Genomic DNA, 17,973 nt, shown 5'->3' on the forward strand with positions numbered 1-17,973 from the left:
GAGGGCAGTCGCTGGGGCACCTTCAAACCTGGGGCTGTCTGTGCCCTGTGCTTCTCACGACTTCCTAGTCTGCGCACTACCGTTATTTACTCATGTTAAAAACTCCATGTGATTTGAGTACCTCTGATATCAGAATGCCTTAAAAGGGCAAATTGTGGATGCCAAGATCCGTCTGCGGCTCCGGCGGGTGGGGGACGTGGACTCGGGATCCATCCGCAGAATGGTGCGTGGATCTCAGATGTTGCCAGGAAATCCTTGACCTACTCCAAGGTCGCAATGGGAGGATCGCCGACGTCGTCGGACTTGAGATCTTAGAGTATACCTTGAGTCCAGGATTGGATAATCCTGAGATCTCAGGAGAAAAGGAACCATTCTGCTACGAGCTGTCATTTCGTTTCGCAGACTCTTACCTTGATTGCCATCCACATCAAATGCCAATATAATTTGCAGGATATCCTACGTGTCTGGAGCCGTCACCAAAATAATAGTCTGCAAGTCTAGTGACGGGTTCGCGGAGTTTCAAACGCTTGAATCGGAGCCATCATGGGCAATCCTGGTGGAGTTGCGGAGTTCGCGAAGTAGGATGGGGATGCCCGTCGTTCATGGCGAGGGAGCAGCATCGGACTTAGCAACGGCATTAACTTTGTATCCGTTTTCCTGCGTGACATTCAAGATATTCTAAGAGCTATTCGAGGAGACATTGATACCCATGCTTGGTGGATCTTGAACATCCTGTCATAGAAACTGCCTGTAGTGGAGAGATGCCTCGAGCTTTCGGCTCTGGTGTACATGCTGTGCCGGTGTTGCAATACCGTGTAACGTCGGCTGAAGGTACCTCGACGGTCTTTTCGATGGAATTTGTAACAATGTATCAAGACAATAATGGGGGAACGGTACCTAGGTAGTGATGAGAAACTGTAGAGCGACGCTTCGCAATATTCAAATCAGTCTTCGACTACGGTGGTTTACTTCGATCTGCTTCGCCAGTGCAAACACCAAAGACTACGACAAGTTACAAATATCACGACCAGAATCGTTGTAGACAATAACATCGAACCTCGAGACTTAAACCAATTCTGCCTCAAAGTTCTAGGGACACGATCAAGGTAATGTATAGCTTACAAGATGAAGGTCCATTCCAACCGTGTAACCCTGATGAGAGAGGTCCAAAGGGTAACGTATTTCCTAGCTATAAAGACTACTAGCTTCTCAATTCATTTCTTTTTTCACAACTCATACGCATGCATGGCTTTTGACAAATTCCTGCTCAGCAGGCCGCCACCAGCAACGGCAACACGAATCGCGATCGGGCGCGACTCCATATCAATCACTACACTACTCCATTAGCGACAGAAGGCAAAAGTGCGAATAACGAATATCTTTGGGAGCTCCAAGCGAGAAACCCCCTTGAATCATTCTCCAGCAACCAAGAAACTTCGTCAAGAAGATGGAGGTTCCTTACCCTTCCGTATTCTTTGATAAGCAAGGAATATGGTGGCGGAAGCAAGCCGACAATCATCCCGTGAGTTACACTGATGGCATCGATGGGCATGACTTCCATTTCATCAATGGCAGTATGTGTTTCGAAAAAGAGAATGAACGCCTATCCGCACCATCCTTGGCAAAGCATCTTCTATACGTTACCAAAAAAGGAAAGGATCTGAAGGCGAAGCAGAATCAACAACATCGCAAGAAACAATTTACGGATCTGCCCCTCGAGATTCAAGATATCATCTTTGAATTAGCAACTTCACTGCTCTTGATCTCTTCCACAGGTCGCTTTCCAGCAATAAATCTCTGGCGTTTAGGATACTACCCCTATTGGGAAAACAAACTTGCCTTTTTGGAAGAAAGCGAGTTGTCTGACCCCTGCCGCATCATCTGCAGTAAGATATCCAAAGCCTGTCCGCTTACATACGTCAATAGCCGAGCGAATTTGAGCGTCATTAGAAGGCTGTACAGACTATTTCAGGCCCGAAATCAACAGTGCCGAGAGGATGGAGGAGGAGCCTTCAATTGGATGTTGGAACAACTTAATGTTACCGCAAGATTCAACGCAGATCTGGCGATTGAATCGTCCTTGATGACAGTCCTACGAGAGTTTGGACTGTCTACGAGGTGCGGAATCGTTCTCTTCCCGCTCACATGGGCTTTCGATCATGCAGTAACTACTGTTAAAGATGTGGCCGACAAGGGGTTTCGCATGCCGTCCACTCTTTGTTCAAAAGTCAATCGAATACATTTGGAATGGGATCTTGAAAACGATGAAAGCTTGGGGATGCCGACTGGGTTGCTTGTTAAAATCTTAGAGAAGCTTGATAAGGTGGAGGACATCACAATCTCGCTGCGGCCATGCGTGAGCCCTCGCGACCATGAGAGAGATAAGCGTGTCATCCAGGAATTACTGGCTCAACGCATCAGAGGCATACGTCTCAAGGACGGCACATATATCAAGGTTGGATGAATCGTGCCGCGACGCAAAAGTTTCAATGAAGAATAATAGACACGGAACAAACAAGCTTCAAGGGCTTCGTGGATGCCCTCCCCATTTTGTGTGCGTCGACAACGTGGAAAGCTTAAATGAATGAGGTACATCAATGGAAGCGAGAAATGTTAGAGTGACGAAGTAGCATCAATCCATAAGAACAGCGCAATTCACCTGTAATCGTTTTAATCTGGACTTCTTTCATGGCTACCAGTGATACGTCTTCGAGGTGCGCAATCGGCAACAGCTACTGCGGGTGGCAGAAACGACCTACTGTTTTCATGTCCTATTCTCTTTTAAAACTTTTCTCTCCTTGCGAATAATTTTGCAAGTAAAAGGGTACTATGTAGACAAGACTAGCGATGGGAAGAGATACCAGGACAACCAAACAAAATTTTGGAAGAAGCTTATCACGACCTCGAAATTCCACACAGGCTAGCGAAACGGCTAGAACTTGCCAACGGCGCTCTCAGACACGTGCAGCACTTCAGAAGCGAGTGCGGGGAAACGCTTTCACTCAGCAGTAGCTTCTCATGCATCGTGGTCAGCCATCAGCAAGCCGACAACTCTAGCGACCAGAACAGCTTAGCGGGAATCACGACGAAACGATGGCTTCAAGCCCCAGCTGTGGCTCAACTGTTAGCGGCAGTGCGGCAACCTGTGGGGAAAACACGACGTCTTTCTATCTACGAGCTTCTCCCGGGCCCTCATCACTTCGAACATCTCATCTTCAGAATGCGAGAACGCGCCTGTTCCATGTTCAGAAACAGGGATCAATCCCTGTCTTTTGGTGATGACTCAGCGTTCTGGACCTCCTGCAGGCCGCCGCACAGTGACATCCCGCCAGCAAGACTGATGTCATGCTCCGCGCAGTGCGGGGCGCCAATCAACGCAGCTTTCCCCCACGAAACCCTGCTCGACACCAGCTTCCAGTCGCGACAACTGACGTCACCTCGGTCGGGAAAGCAAGAAATCTTTCATTCGGCCGGCGAATGTAGAGAGAAAGGACGTCAACGGGCGCTGGGGCCGCGTGACGGGAGACATCATACTACGTAACGTCTGCCCGTTGCCTTTGCCCATTGCCTTTCTGCCCCCCATTTGAAGTAGCTGGTGCCCCCTCTTTCGTTGCACCAGGGAATGTGAGCCTGTTCATTTTTGGTACCACTTGCTCCATCTACAACATAGCGAACGCATTCATCGACGAACAAGCGATTTGAACTTGATTCCCATACTACAATATAGCGACCGAGAACATTTAGAAACAACGCCAGTATGCCTTCCGTCCTCGGTCTCACCACAGACCCCTCCCCTCACGGCCCTGGTGCGGAGGAGCGTCAGAAGAAGAAGAAGCCCCAGCTCGCGGGTGGCCAGGAAACCGAAGGCAAGCAACTAGCCCGCCGCCCGCGCATGGAGTCGGCCTCGCAATCCCCTCCGCGTGAGAACGGCGAGGAGAAGAAGAAGAAGAAGGAAAAGAAGGAGAAGAAGGAGAAGAAGGAGAAGCCCAAGCCCAAGCCGCGCCGCGAGTATGACACCGACGACGAGTCGGAGGACGAGGGACCCCTCAACACCATCGCGAAGCGCAACCACGCCAAGGCCATCGAGATGGAGACGCTCCTCTGGGGCGCGCTGTGCCACAAGCCCAAGAGCGCACTGAAGTACATCGGCAAGGGCGCCATCATGTGCAACCCGCTGCTATTTGGCGATCCCGAGGTGTACACCGAGAGCTCGGAGCCGACGTTGAAGGAGGTGCTGAAGGAGAGCGACCGGTACCTGAGCTACAAGATGCACAAGCCGCATGTTGTTGAGATCGGATTGATGTCGATGGCTATCTGCTATGACATCACACTATTCCGTCAGGCCGATGACGGCACGCTTGAGGCGGAGGAAGCGACTGTGTCGACCAGCTGGAGACAATGCGCCAGCGGAGACTGGGAGATGACAAGCTCCATGGCCGGATGGCAGGATTAGATGCACGGCGTTTGTATCATGATTGGTGTATTATTCTGTTGTATGGCGTCGATAACTGGTGTTTTCCTTGATGAGTCTGCGATGTATGTAATGTACTATTACAGCCTGCATGAATTTGATTTAAAGCCTTTAATCCCAATATTCCGTTGCGGTCTCTACGTGCCGCGACCGACCCCATCATACGCCCATAATTAATTCAAGCCTTCGACCCAACGGCATCTTTCACCATGTCGCCAAATCCGACCATACATACCGTCGCCCAGGCAGCAACTCCAATTCGAGGTACAACGCCCCTAAAGAATCCAGCCAATCCATTTGTTGCCCAGATATGCTTCGCGGTAGAAGCCATCGTGAGCTGTTGCGGACGGGATGGGTCTGCCTTCAGCGATTGCATCTCAACCCGCACAACCTAAGCCATGAACGATGATCAGTATCAACATCGACACTGGAAATAGGAGGATCTTACCTCAAATGGCTGATTCCAGCAGCTAAGCGCACCTCCGATGATGGATGCAACAATTTTCTCTGGGGGAGCTAGTTTCTCTTCCGGCGACTTGCCCCGGAACGACTTGATCTGGCCCTCTGCTACTCTTGAAATGCCGATTCTTGAAGACCAGCCCGTAATTTGACGAAGGGCCACTGCGTTGACACCTCGATTTACACCCCGGATACCCTTGGTGCGTAGGATCTGGAGGAACACTTCCATGGTTCCTGGCGTTCTGCCGGCTGTCACTGGAGTCTTTTGCCTTGTGACCTCGACGGTCTTCATACATGTTGTTACACCTTGTTTTTTCCGTGTCAGTTGTGAGCTTGAAGCATGATCTCACGGTAGTCATACCCATGGTAAGGTATGCTTGAGATGCACCACCAACGATGCCTCCCAATACACCAGCAATCTCGGTACCTAGGCCAGATCTCTTGGCGTAATACTCAGCCTCTGTAGAAGTAAGGACTAAGATGGCGCCTTTCGTTGAGGCCTCTAACCAAGCCTGTAATAAAGATCAATACAATAACCCCAAGAGAGAGACCATCGGCGATGAAATACTAACCCATGGTATGAGACCCTGATAGAATCCTCGAACCCCAGCACGAGCCCAGGTTTTGCGTACAGCGTCACCAAGAGTATCGGTTCTGTTGGCACTGGCCTGAACAAAGAAACGAGGTAGTCTGGTAAGCATGTAGTCCTCATAGCGAGCTCGGCTTGCATTGCCTTACGTGGGTCTTGATGACTTCCATGGGCTGCCCCAGAGTGGTGACTGTAGTTGATGTTAGGACATGTGATTGGACGGGCGTGGAAGACGCAGGTTCCTGTTATAACAGCTAACATACCCTGGATAACGTTCATACACGCGCCGACCATTAGATTCCGCCATGGGGTCTTGCGTTTCTCGACCGCCCCGAATGTTGGTGCATACGCTGCTGACGCCGAAGTTGCCATCGTGCGATATTTGGTTGGCAATATTCGTACCGCGAAATAGAAGTCAGCTGGAACAACTCTCCTTAAGAAAAGTCAAGAGATTGAATTGTAGTTATGATGAGGTCGAGTATTGATTGGTGATTGTGAGACCCTCTATCAGGTAGATGGGGTGCAGGAGTGTAATTAGTGCTGTCGGATAGGGCCGATGGCTATTAATGTTGAGGCATCGGACACTTCCGATAGAGTCGGTTGACAGCGCCCAACAACAGAACTTCGATCCCTCGCTAACGCACCCACGGATACTGCAGCTAGTGAGGCTCACATACCTAGGCTTGGAAATCTAGAGTCTGTGTGAGTTTCCCTTACTCTCACGGAGGTGTTGCTGATCGTGTTCTTGCACTTTGGGGCTCCATTATCTAGTCTTCAATTTCTACTCAAAACTCTTAACCGAATCTAATCAATTGATACGAATTACATGCCTTCTATTACGAATACTCAATTCTCGTCGTAGCCATCGATATCTAACTTCTTTTTTTTGAAGTCATTTTTGGGCACCCTGACAAGCCAATACAATCCCACTGCAGCAGCAATGTTGAAAACACAATACGCCCAGATGAACCCAAAGTCGCGCCACCGATTGTCGATGCTCATGTTCATGCTGGACAAAAAGTCGTTCGTACCGGCCATACCGCAGTACTGGCAAGAAGTCGCATTCCCATCGACGACATAGCCGCCGTTGCTCTGGATGTACGACGACATGTAGTCGCCACACGTACTACCACCTGGAGCACTGAACTCCAGCAGTTCGTTGGAGCTGCAGGTGACAGGCGCGTCTGCGAGACTCACGCTGAGAAAGCCTTCGACGACGTAGGTCAGAGGGTTGACTCGGTACATGAATATCCAGAAGCCCGGGAGCTCGGTAGGCCCTGCGAGAACACCACAAAAGGCGAACATGAGAATGAAGATCAGGTTGAGAATACCACCGGCCACCTCAGCGCTTCCCAGACCTGAAATGAGGAGGTGGGCGAAGGTGCTTGAGAACAGGAAGAAGACCCAGCATATCAAGAACAGCGTAACCGCACGTGAATGCACCGAGTCCGTCCACTCTGCGTTGCGGTCGAGGCGCATCGGGAAGTACCAGAAAAGGAAAGAGAACACAGCCATGAGCGAGTTCCAGGCCATCTCAACGATGATGTTCGCCAAAATGAAGGCTTTCCATGAATACGCTTTCGCCGGCCGCTCGCGAGCCTCGTACATCGTTCGTTGATGGACGAAGGCGGGCATGATTTGTTGAACCAGTTGGTTGAACAGGAAGAGGAAGATGTAGACGCCGAACATCTGGTTCTTGAGACCACGCTCGGTGTTCTCGCTACCCAGGAGAGTAAGGCCAATGAACAGTGCCTGTTGAGAATTGCATGGTTAGCATTGCGGAAGAAAACACTTTGGTAAACCCGAACTTACCGAACCAAACGTGACGACCGACTTCGAGAAGATGTAAGAGGGGCTTCTCCAATACTGCTGGAAGACCCTTGTCGTCACCTCTCGCACTTGTGTTCGAAAATCCGCCGCAAACTCAGCATACGCCGCAGAGTCATGAACCTCAGCGGTGGACTGTGTGCCTTGCTCGTCTTGGCTACCCGAAAGCCTCGCAAGCTCCTTCTGCACCGACTGGAACTCCTGACTCTCACGCCACACAGACGGCCAGTCAATGTCGGTGTGGGCCTTTGGCGCTGCCCCGATCACCTCGAGCATGTACTCAGCTGGGTTCGATCCAGACCTGTAGGCTGGCGCTCCGTGACGGCTGAAGTAGTCAATCAAGACATGGGAGTTGCGGCCGATGTAGCCGAAATACACAGTACGCCCTCCCTTAGCCAGCAGTAGTAACCGGTCGAATCTCTGAAAAAGGGACGCTGATGGCTGATGAATTGTGCAGAGAATGGCTTGTCCGTTTTTCGTCAGTTTTTCCATCAAATCACAGATCGACCAGGATGTCTGACTATCCAAGCCGGACGTGGGTTCATCGAGGAAAAGAAGCAGTTGAGGGTGCGCAGCTAGTTCGACGCCAATGGTTAGGCGTTTGCGTTGCTCAACGTTGAGCCCTTCTCCCAGGTCACCGATAACGGCGTCGGCATATTCCTGCATTCCCAAAAGATCGATGACGGTGTCGACATAGGCCAGTCTCTCCTCCCGACTGTACTGCTGAGGTTGTCGCAAAACAGCGCTGAAGCTCAAGGCTTCTCGAACGGTTGCGGTGTGGAGGTGGAGATCCTGCTGGGTCACATAGCCTGTCTTGCGCTGAAAGGAAGAATCTCGTAGATGACCGTCAACGAGCATCTGACCGCTCACGACGCCCATGGTCACGCGGCTGGCGAGCACGTCAAGAAGACTGGTCTTACCAGCGCCCGAAACACCCTGTCAGTCGAAACGTTAGCATCGATACTAGATGAAGAAAAGTTGGGTTCGCCGCAACTTACCATCAGAGCAGTCAAAGTGCCTGGCTTGACCCATCCGTCGACATGCTGCAAAATCTTTCGAGTCTCACTCTTGACCTGCACCTCGTAACACACATCCTGCCAATGGAACACCGAAGTCTGCTTCGAGATGTCTGGACTGTCGCTGTCACTCTGGTTCTGAGTTGTGGACGACGAGTGGCTGATGTCGGTGTTCTCCACGTCCTTCGTTGCTCGCTTCACCTTCTTCAAGGCGTTGCGGGTGAACACAAGAACCTCGCCCTTGGACCTCTGAGAGGAAACCCACTCAACGGCAAAAAGGTACGACACCATGAAGAAGATCGTGAGGGCCATCAAAATGCCAAAGTTCCTCCATCTGTGGCTCGGGTCAAAGTCGTACACGACGCGCAGATGCTCTTCGCCACTGACGAAGTTGGCTCCAGGAGCAGCACCGCCAATGTCACACACTCGCTCGTTGGGCTGTACTGAAGAACCAGCGTAGCCTGCGCCTGAGGGGACGAACTGAGCGCAGCTGAAGTTGCGCCCGACGAACTCGTTCAGTGCAAGACTTTCCTGGGCGTAAAACACTGGGTTGACCCAGCGTAGCCAACCAATCCAATCGTGAAGGTATCCCTGAGGGATGGCAAAACCGCTGAAGAGCATCAGGGCCAGCAGAATGATAGATGAAGGTGCCAATGCTTGCGCGATCGTCTTGGTGACCGAGCCGAGGAAGCGGAAGATCATGGACATGGAAACCGTAATGCTGAAAGAGAACAGTAAAAAGAAAAAGAAGGGACCTGCATCGTCGCGTCGGAGGTTGGTCATGAAGTAGATCGGGATGTTGATGAAGAGCGAGTTTAACAGCTTGTAGGGTAGGTCGACAAGCATGGCGGCTACGGCTTCGCTGCTCGGGTGATAGAGGGCGTATCGCGCATGCTTCTCGATGATGTTGCGCTTGCCGTAGAGGGTCAGGATTTCCAAGATGCTACCCATCGCGTTGATGAGGATGGTGTAGAAGATGAGGAGCATGCGGTTGTACAGAGTCGACGAGTCGGGTTTCAAGTTGTAAAAGATGCTGGAAATAATGAGCGATTCGAAGAAGTTGGTCGAAAGCATGGTGATCGTCATCCAAGGCTCGCTGATCAAGAGTTTGAAACTGCGCCAGAGATTGAGGTTGACCTGCTGAAAAAACGACAGGGTGAACGGCGAAGACGGACGGGTCTGCTTGGATTGATGCGCTCGTCGTGTAGCCAGAAACTTGGCATGAGTGTCGCCGCCCAGGGGAAATTCGCATTCGAAACGGTCGATCTCATTGAGGAGCAGCTGGCGATCTCGACTCTCCTTCCAAGCTTGCGCAAACTCATCAGGGCTCCGTGGCGGCGGCTTTCCACTCCAGTCCGGGTGGATCACTCTCTCCGCAGAACTGGTCATGGAGGTCAGGAAATCGGCAGTTGTCTTCTGCTCAGGGCACTGGAACCCAAGACCTTCGAAGTAGGCTTTTGCCTCTGTCGCCTTCCCAAAGTAGATCTGTCGGCCCTCGTAGAGGACCACGACCTTGTCGAAAAGCTGCATTCACAGTTAGCACATGAAAGTAACTCTGATGTAAGTCTTTGGGGGGTCTGGATTCAACGCACATCATAGGCCTCCTGAGGCGCCTGATAGATAGCCACGCATGAACTGCAGCGGAAGATGTCTGCCTGCATGCGGAGAGTTCGGCAAAACTCGATCGCGTTCGCGGAATCAAGTCCTCTTGTGCTGTTGTCCCAGCACTGGAGCGGGGCATAACTCAAGACTGCCTCAGCGATAGACACTCGCTTGCGTTCACCACCACTGACGCCTCTCACGAAGTCATCTCCAACTCTGGTGTTTTTGGTGTGAGAGATACCAAGCATTGCCATCACAACATCACGCAGGTGCTCCGCGTACTGGTGCTTGGAGATGCCATCAGGAAGGTCCATGTTCTGGGGGCATCGTGCCCTGGCAGCGAAGTAAAGGGTCTCTCCGACAGTCAGATAGGGGAAGTGGTAGTCAAATTCGGCAGTGTAGATCGCTTCTCCCCGAAAGCTCGTCCGCATATCCTCCGGCGAGATGCCTTGGTAGTTGAGAGTCGCTCCATCGGCGATATAAAAGCCATGGGTGTCGCCAGCAATGGTCTTGAGAAGTGTGGTGCAGCCAGATCCCGGGGGCCCTAGCACAGCGAGCATTTCACCGCTCTGGACAACGCCTTCCAAGCCGTGAAGGATATCGATACGCTGTTGTCTCTTTGACGGCGAGAATAGCGATGCTGCTTCGAGAACGAAGTTGCCGACAGTTTTCTGGTAGTCCATCGTGGTGCCCAAGCCGTACACTTGAAGATCTTTGAAGGCCAGGCCCGCCGTGTTTGGAGCGTTGCCAAGCAGTGCCTGAGTCTGGATCCTGTAGAACTCGGCGGCCCATTTTCGAGCGTCAAACTCAGGGCTGTTGGGGTTGAGTGTCTTGTCGGAAGGCTCAGGAAACAAGGAGTGGCCCTGGCCACCAGGGTGAGATGCGCTTGTCAAGCGCCTGGCTAGTTCGTTGATCTCCTCGCCGACTGAGATATCGGCACCAGACTGGCCAGACAGGGTGGCGTCGGCATCCAGGTTGTATTGGTGACCACCGGTCTTGTGAACGTCATGTTCAAAGAGGCCCGTTGATGGCATTGTCGTGAGATGATTAGGGTGACAAGAGACAACTAAGAGTGAGGAAAGATAAGTTAAGATCGACCGAAAAGGTGTATCTTCAGGTGATAAAAAGATACCAAACGTAAGTCTTTGTAAATCAAAAGATCAAACCAAAACCTGAATCTCTATGCCCGACTATACGAGAAAACAAGCAGACCACGAAGCCTTCAAGTATTCCATCCAATACGAAATGTCCTTGGCGACGGGGCCCGAATGTTCCAGCGGTCAGCTTCACCGCGTGTGAATGACTCTTTCGAAGGCCTCAAAGTCAAAGTTTCGAAATGAATCCCTACATGATGAAGTTTTCGCGGAAAGTGCGAAGTTCCTTGACTGGCCGATCCGGCGTCGCCCCCGGCATGGAGAAACAGCGGGACGGGAGGGCAAGCCGCACTTTCGGAGAGTGCGAAGTGCCGGACAAGTGGGGGCTTTCTGGCATTCGCAACTTTTGGTCAATGGGAATTGGGCAAACCACCCCGCCGAGAGGTGCGGCTTGCAGATGGAGCTCCCCAATGGGGTAATGGCGGATGTAAGCTGGGAGCAGCTAACGATCCGTGTTTTCCAAGTCTCGGGAACGTGGGCCACTAGCTGCGGATGAGAAGCTTCTCATTCGTCAATCGGCGAGAATGACTCTGAATCCAGATCTCTTTGTGGAGAACGCTGTGCCCTCGGCGGCGTGGACTTGACAAACGACGTGATCCATCAGCGTCAGGTTGGCGTCTTCTTGGGACTTTCCATCTTTTCCATCTCTCAATATCGACCGCTTTCATCCCACGGTACTCACCAACCGTTCTTCCGATCCCTGAATCATCTGCTGCCCCCGCGCATTGGCTGTCACCCCGGACGTTCGCACTCTGCCTGCATGTTCCGAGCCTTTGACTCTCCATGGATCGGCCAGGGGTTGTTATCGTGAATGGCCTGTCGGTAAGCTTCCATTTCACGCCCATCTCATTCCGCCTCCAAGGCCATGTTTCCGAGACCTACATAACGTTATGCTGGGGTCGGAGGACAGATTGCCGGGAATTTGGCTGATGAATCACAAACCAGTGTACAAATTGCAGAAGCAAGAAGGTATGTGCTGACCAACAAGATCCATAAGAGCAGGGTGACTAATACCAGTCAAGGTCAGGTGCAGCCGAGACACCCCAACATGCGAACGATGCAACAGTCAAGGTCTCTCGTGCCATTATCCACAGCGACGGACTAGGAAGAGTATCAGGAAAGAGATACCACGGCATCTAAGGTTTGGCTCCGTTTCACATCATTTATCAATATGAAAAGCTTACCAGCTTCTATCCATCTAAAAGTTCTGAAAGTGAGACTTTGTCGTTGATTCTCGAACGGCTGCAACGCATTGAGGGCAAATATTCGCCTAAGCCTTCATCTCCTATTGCAGGCTCCTCGTCGCGACGGCAGAAGTCTACTTGCAGTGCTACCGATGATGTCTCTGAGACACCATACTCAACCCCGAGCCCGTCTGGGGATCCTTCTCCGATTCCTTGTGTTGAGGACAGCATAGGGCTCTTGCATTTGAGAACAAAGCCATCCGAGGGCATTTCTCCGGGATCTCCCCCACTCGATGTGGCCTCCACTCTCAGTGACACCTTCGATCGGGTCCGAGATCTGAGGTTGAAGCGCACTGTTGGGCTGCAAGCAATCACCACAGAGGGTGTTCTCATCCCACCGGAACTTGCAAGGACTTGGATCCACAGTGAGATTCTCCCACAACCGCAGGCACGATTACTTCTTACTAATGACTGATTCCCTTGGCCCAGACTACTTCACTTACACGCCCACAGAAACGTTCCTCAGTCTGGTTGACAGGAAGATGATTGAAATGATACCGGACATGCTGACCATGAAGCATGTCACCCTCGACCCTTGTATTCTTATTGTGTACTACGTCATCCTTTGGCGTGGATGCTACATTCTCAATACTAGATCCTTCCATAGTCCCGATCGAAAGTACGCGAGACAGCTTTACCTATGCTGTTTGCGTGCCATCCCAACATGGCAGCAGGAAGCGACCGGGTCAATAACGGACTTCATTGCTGCCATCTTCATGGTGAGCCAAAGCCTATCATTATCAAAATCTATCAATGTGCTGATACATTGTTCTTAGACTGGAGTTGCAACGGAAATGTTCGACTTTGACTCAAGCTTGGAGATGCACCAGCTAGCTTGCGACTATGCCAAAGGTCTTCACCTGCACAGTCTTGATGGCTACGATTACTTCGCAGTAACTGAACCCGGTTCCACGAGAACCGATGACGACCGCCGAGGCATGTGGGAGCTTATCCAAACGGATCTCTTCTACCACTTGATTTACAACAAGCCGGCAAAGCTGTTCCGAAGTCTTGACAGCTGGCAGGTCAACTTGCCGTGGCTCTCGCTCGACTCGACTCCGAACAACGATGCGCCAGTGCCAACCATTGCATTTCTCGTCCGCAGCCGACTTACCTTCGTTCTGATCCATTTTTTTCAGATGATCAAAACGCTTGATAACGAATCTGAAGCTGTAAATTCTATTGAGCCTCTTTGTCACGAGATCGAGTCGCTACTCGAAGAATGGAGGATCGTGAGTCATGACCTAGTCCTGAATATGTCATGGAGTGCTCGGGGATCACTAACAGCAGGCAGGAGGACTGGGTTCAACGATCTGCACACGAAAATGATATGATCAACCTGTGGATTCTGGGGGATCTACTGCTCAATGGCTACACCTGCATCATCTTCATGCTTCGAAAGGCGACACTCCTCAAGACGAACTCGCCTAATCCGATCTCCTCCGATGATAACATACCAAAGACAGACCTATCGACCAGGATATCACGTCGGATCCTGGAGCTTACCTATCTCATGCTGCATGTCTGGAGGTTCCCTGCAGCTGAGGCCATCTCGTACATCTTGGGCGCTTACCGGGCTCACATTGCATACGCCCACATCGCCAGCAATATGATCAACTCTCCGGGTCTCGAGGAGGATGCGACTGCCGATTTGGACTTGCTAGACCGCGTTGCGCAGAGTATCGAGACAGCAGCTCAGGAGGAGTGCGATTTTGCACCTTTGGTGAGAGTGATGAAGAAGATCAACGCAGAAGTCCGGGAGCATGTCACCGGCGTCGCTGGTGATTAGGTTCGACAATGACGTAGACGAAGGAGTGGCTTCATAGGCACACAATACACGCCTAGAATTTCAGTGGTTTTGTTGAATCATATACTCAAGTATCGTCGCTCATAGCCGTTGTCTAGAGTGAGTGCTCACTAGGGTAGTTGGGACGCCTTCGGCTAAAGCCGACGATCCTCGGTCTATTCGAGAAGCGTCGGAACGCTCCGATCGACCGCCCTCGCAGTCATATTCGCCCCCTGCAACGCTCAAAAACACCCAACGGTGAATTGTTTGAAAAGAATTACCTGTCCCACGATTGGCGAATACAAACCGTGGTATTAGTCAGTAAATGCCGAGTCCAAGATGTACCTCCACGCATCCAGACCCTTGGCGCGCCTATCAAGAGGCTCACCCCACACTCGACATGTTGGTCTCAGAAGAGGCCTGGCATCAGTGAGCTCAGCCAGCTCCAAGGCGAGACTTAGTCGATTTGAGACCGATCATACAATTGACTATGCCGACCTCACGCGTCGGATTGAGTCAAGTCGAAAAATGTGAGTCTGCATACTGAGTTATCGAACATCATGCTAACCTACATCACAGCCTTGGGCGACCCCTGACGTATTCAGAAAAGGTGCTTTTCGCTCATGCCGACAATATCGGCGATGAGCCCCTACACCGCGGCAAGACGCAGCTCAAACTACGTCCTCGGCGAATCGCATGCCAAGATGCGACAGCTCAGATGGCAATCATCCAATTCATGTCAGCTGGTCTCGACTCCACTGCCGTGCCTACGACTGTTCACTGCGACCATCTTATCGTCGGCAGGACTGGCCAGGATGAAGACCTCCCGCAGGCCCTGAGCACGCATAAGGAGGTTTACGATTTTTTGTCAAGTGCATGCAAACGGTATGGCATGGGCTTTTGGAAACCTGGTGCTGGAATCATCCATCAAACTGTTCTTGAGAACTATGCTTTTCCGGGAGGCATGATGGTCGGCACAGACTCACACACCCCTAACGCGGGCGGAATGGGGATGATTGCAATTGGTGTAGGCGGCGCCGACGCGGTTGACGTGATGGCTGGGTTGCCTTTCGAGTTGACTGCACCGCATATCATTGGCGTGAGGCTGACGGGACAGCTGTCGGGATGGGCTACGCCCAAGGGTGAGTAAAAGTGCTTCAAAGCTACTTTATGCTTCCATGATTTCTGACCAAGCATCTAGATGTCATCAACAAGTTGGCAGGCATTCTTACAGTCAAAGGTGGGACTGGAGCTATCATCGAGTTCTTTGGCCCCGGCACTGAGTCTCTTTCTGCAACTGGCATGGCCACCATTTGCAACATGGGCGCTGAGACGGGCGCCACAACTTCGATTTTCCCTTACTCTGAGGCGATGAGATCGTATTTGCAAGCGACGCATCGCCACGATATCGCCGATGCAGTGCGCTTTGCATCCTCAGAGTTGCGAGCGGATGAAGACGCCCAGTATGATAGAATCATCGACATCAACCTCTCTGAGCTGGAACCCATAATCAACGGACCATTCACACCCGACCTCTCAACACCGATTTCAAAGCTGTCAGACGCAGTGGATAAGGAAGGTTGGCCAAAGGACTTGACTGCAGGACTCATTGGTTCTTGCACGAATTCCTCATTTCAAGATATGTCGAGGGCCGCGGAGTTAGCGATACAGGCGGTGGACGCCGGGCTTCAGCCGAAGATGCCGCTCTTTGTGTCTCCCGGAAGTGAGCAAACGAGGAAGACACTGCAGGAGAATGGAGTACTTCAGGTGTTTGAGGAGCTTGGAAGCAAGCTATTGACGAATGCTTGTGGCCCGTGTTGCGGTTCTTGGGATCGTCAAGATATGGAGAAGGTAAGCTGCTCGATGTTGGTTGGAATTCAAGCGCATATGCTAACTCCGAAACCAGGGCGTCAAGAACTCTATTCTCACATCCTACAACCGCAACTTCACTGGCCGTCTCGACGGGAACCCAGCCACTCACATCTTTCTAGCCTCACCAGAAATGGTCATGGCGAAAATATTCTCAGACGACCTCAGTTTCAACCCCACTTCGGACTCTATTGTCACCCCCTCAGGCTCTGAATTCCGCTTCAAGCCTCCGGGTGGAGAGGCTCTACCATCTCGGGGATACGCCAACACCGACTACGTCTATAGCCCTCCACCAACGACAGGGCGTAACGAAGTCGAAGTCCAGATTGCGGAGACATCCAAGCGCCTCCAAAGACTGGCCCCTTTTGAGCCTTGGCACGGACAGGACTTTGAAAATTGTGCTATTCTGATCAAGGTTCAGGGCAAGTGCACAACAGATCACATCACGCCCGCTGGCCCGTGGTTCGCCTACCGTGGCCACCTTGGGAACATCTCAAACAACACTCTGATTGGAGCTGTGAATGCCGAAACGGGCAAGGTCAATCAAGTAAAAAACTGGTTGACCGGTGAAGACGGTGATGTTCCGGGTACCGCGCGGGCTTATAAAGAGGCCTCGCAACCCTGGGTCGTGATCGGCGACCATAATTATGGAGAAGGCTCGTCCCGTGAGCATGCAGCGTTACAGCCGCGCTACCTTGGATGCGTGGCTATCATGGCCAAGAGCTTTGCGAGGATTCACGAGACTAATCTGAAGAAGCAAGGACTGCTGGCGCTGAAGTTTGTGAAGGAAAGCGATTATGAACGGATAAGCTCGTCTGACCGCATCAGTATTGTGGGTATCAAAGATTTGCAACCAGGGAAGAACCTTGAGGTCAAGATTACGCCAACAACAGCAGGTCGAGAAAGCTTCAGCATCCAGCTGAGTCACACATTGACAGGCGAGCAGATTGAGTACTTCAGAGAAGGAAGTGCACTGAACCTGATGGCGAAAAGGAAACACTCGAAAGAGGTTTTACTATAAACTTATAGTCTAACAATATGCGATCTCAACTTGGAACAGACTATACAGCTTGGAGTTGCAATTAAACAGCAATGTTAGCTCAATTCAATGGCCACGGGTGTGCGATCTCTCTGGATAGCTCCGACACCAAAGAGGCTATTTCTATGTTTCCCAAGAACATGGTAAGCTCTAGAAGCGACATAGGCTTCGGAAGAAATGCAATTTCAGCCTCATCTAGACGGTCTCCTTGTGGCTCCTTCAATTTCAAATAGCTATTGCAACTGCCGTCGATGCTACACCCAGCCTTGATAAGCTTTTGGATGCAATCTGCTTGTCGATTTGCAACAGCAAGGTGTACTGGCTGAAACGACGCACCATCAGTTGACCAAGAATTTAAAACGGCAGGTTTCCCAGCATCTAATAGTGCTGTGACACAGTCCAAGAATCCATAGAGGCATGCAAAATGAAGCGGTGTTAGACCGATAGCAGCCGTGGTCGCGTTTGGGTCGGCGCCGAGGCCCAGAAGCATACCCAACACGCCGGGCTGGCGAGCCATGACTGCTGCATGTGCCAATGTTCGACCCTGAGAATCGGGAATTTCAGGTGAGGCCCCCATGCCGATTAATTTCCGAATGATCTCGTTGTTTCCTCCACAAACCGCATGAAAAAGAACAGTGCGACCAGCGTTGTCTTTGGCATTGATAGAACTGGCTTCGAATAGCTTCCCAATAGCCAATGCAGAGGTATTCCCATTGGCAACGGCCCGGTGAATAGGCAGCTCACCGCGAGAATTAACCCGAGCTTCCGCAATGCTCTTAACGATCAAGGCGTCTATGACCTTCCCCTTCGAATTATTTGACATCCAGTCTACATCGCCCCATGAGAAGAAGTCTTGGGCATACGCGGCAAGCAAGTGCGAGAGGGTTTCCCCTGCTGTAGTTGTCAAGTTCCACTCG

At 51.5% G+C, this 17,973-nt stretch overlaps 4 protein-coding genes across 4 annotated transcripts; 3 read left to right on the forward strand and 1 right to left on the reverse strand.

Moving 5' to 3' along the window:
• Positions 1-3,757: 3,757 nt before the first annotated feature.
• COL26b_008265 (uncharacterized protein) lies at positions 3,758-4,453 on the forward strand (the record flags this gene model as incomplete). Its single annotated transcript, XM_053181029.1, has 1 exon — positions 3,758-4,453. One exon carries the CDS (start codon positions 3,758-3,760, stop codon positions 4,451-4,453), a length of 696 nt encoding a protein of 231 aa, XP_053035045.1.
• A 1,912-nt stretch (positions 4,454-6,365) lies between these two features.
• COL26b_008266 (uncharacterized protein) lies at positions 6,366-10,998 on the reverse strand (the record flags this gene model as incomplete). Its single annotated transcript, XM_053181030.1, has 4 exons — positions 6,366-7,271; positions 7,332-8,282; positions 8,345-9,886; positions 9,955-10,998. 4 exons carry the CDS (start codon positions 10,996-10,998, stop codon positions 6,366-6,368), a joined length of 4,443 nt encoding a protein of 1,480 aa, XP_053035046.1.
• Positions 10,999-13,156: 2,158 nt separating this feature from the next.
• On the forward strand, positions 13,157-14,151 carry COL26b_008267 (uncharacterized protein; the record flags this gene model as incomplete). The annotated part of the gene is made up of 2 exons (XM_053181031.1): positions 13,157-13,594; positions 13,657-14,151. The coding sequence occupies 2 exons, from the start codon at positions 13,157-13,159 to the stop codon at positions 14,149-14,151; spliced, it is 933 nt and encodes a 310-aa protein (XP_053035047.1).
• Positions 14,152-14,548: 397 nt separating this feature from the next.
• COL26b_008268 (uncharacterized protein) lies at positions 14,549-17,038 on the forward strand (the record flags this gene model as incomplete). The annotated part of the gene is made up of 4 exons (XM_053181032.1): positions 14,549-14,577; positions 14,728-15,290; positions 15,350-15,999; positions 16,055-17,038. 4 exons carry the CDS (start codon positions 14,549-14,551, stop codon positions 17,036-17,038), a joined length of 2,226 nt encoding a protein of 741 aa, XP_053035048.1.
• Between the last annotated feature and the right edge of the window lie 935 nt (positions 17,039-17,973).

This window comes from Colletotrichum chrysophilum (genome assembly GCF_026319265.1).
Source record: "Colletotrichum chrysophilum strain AFK26 chromosome Unknown scaffold_71, whole genome shotgun sequence".
Lineage (NCBI taxonomy): Eukaryota > Fungi > Ascomycota > Sordariomycetes > Glomerellales > Glomerellaceae > Colletotrichum > Colletotrichum chrysophilum.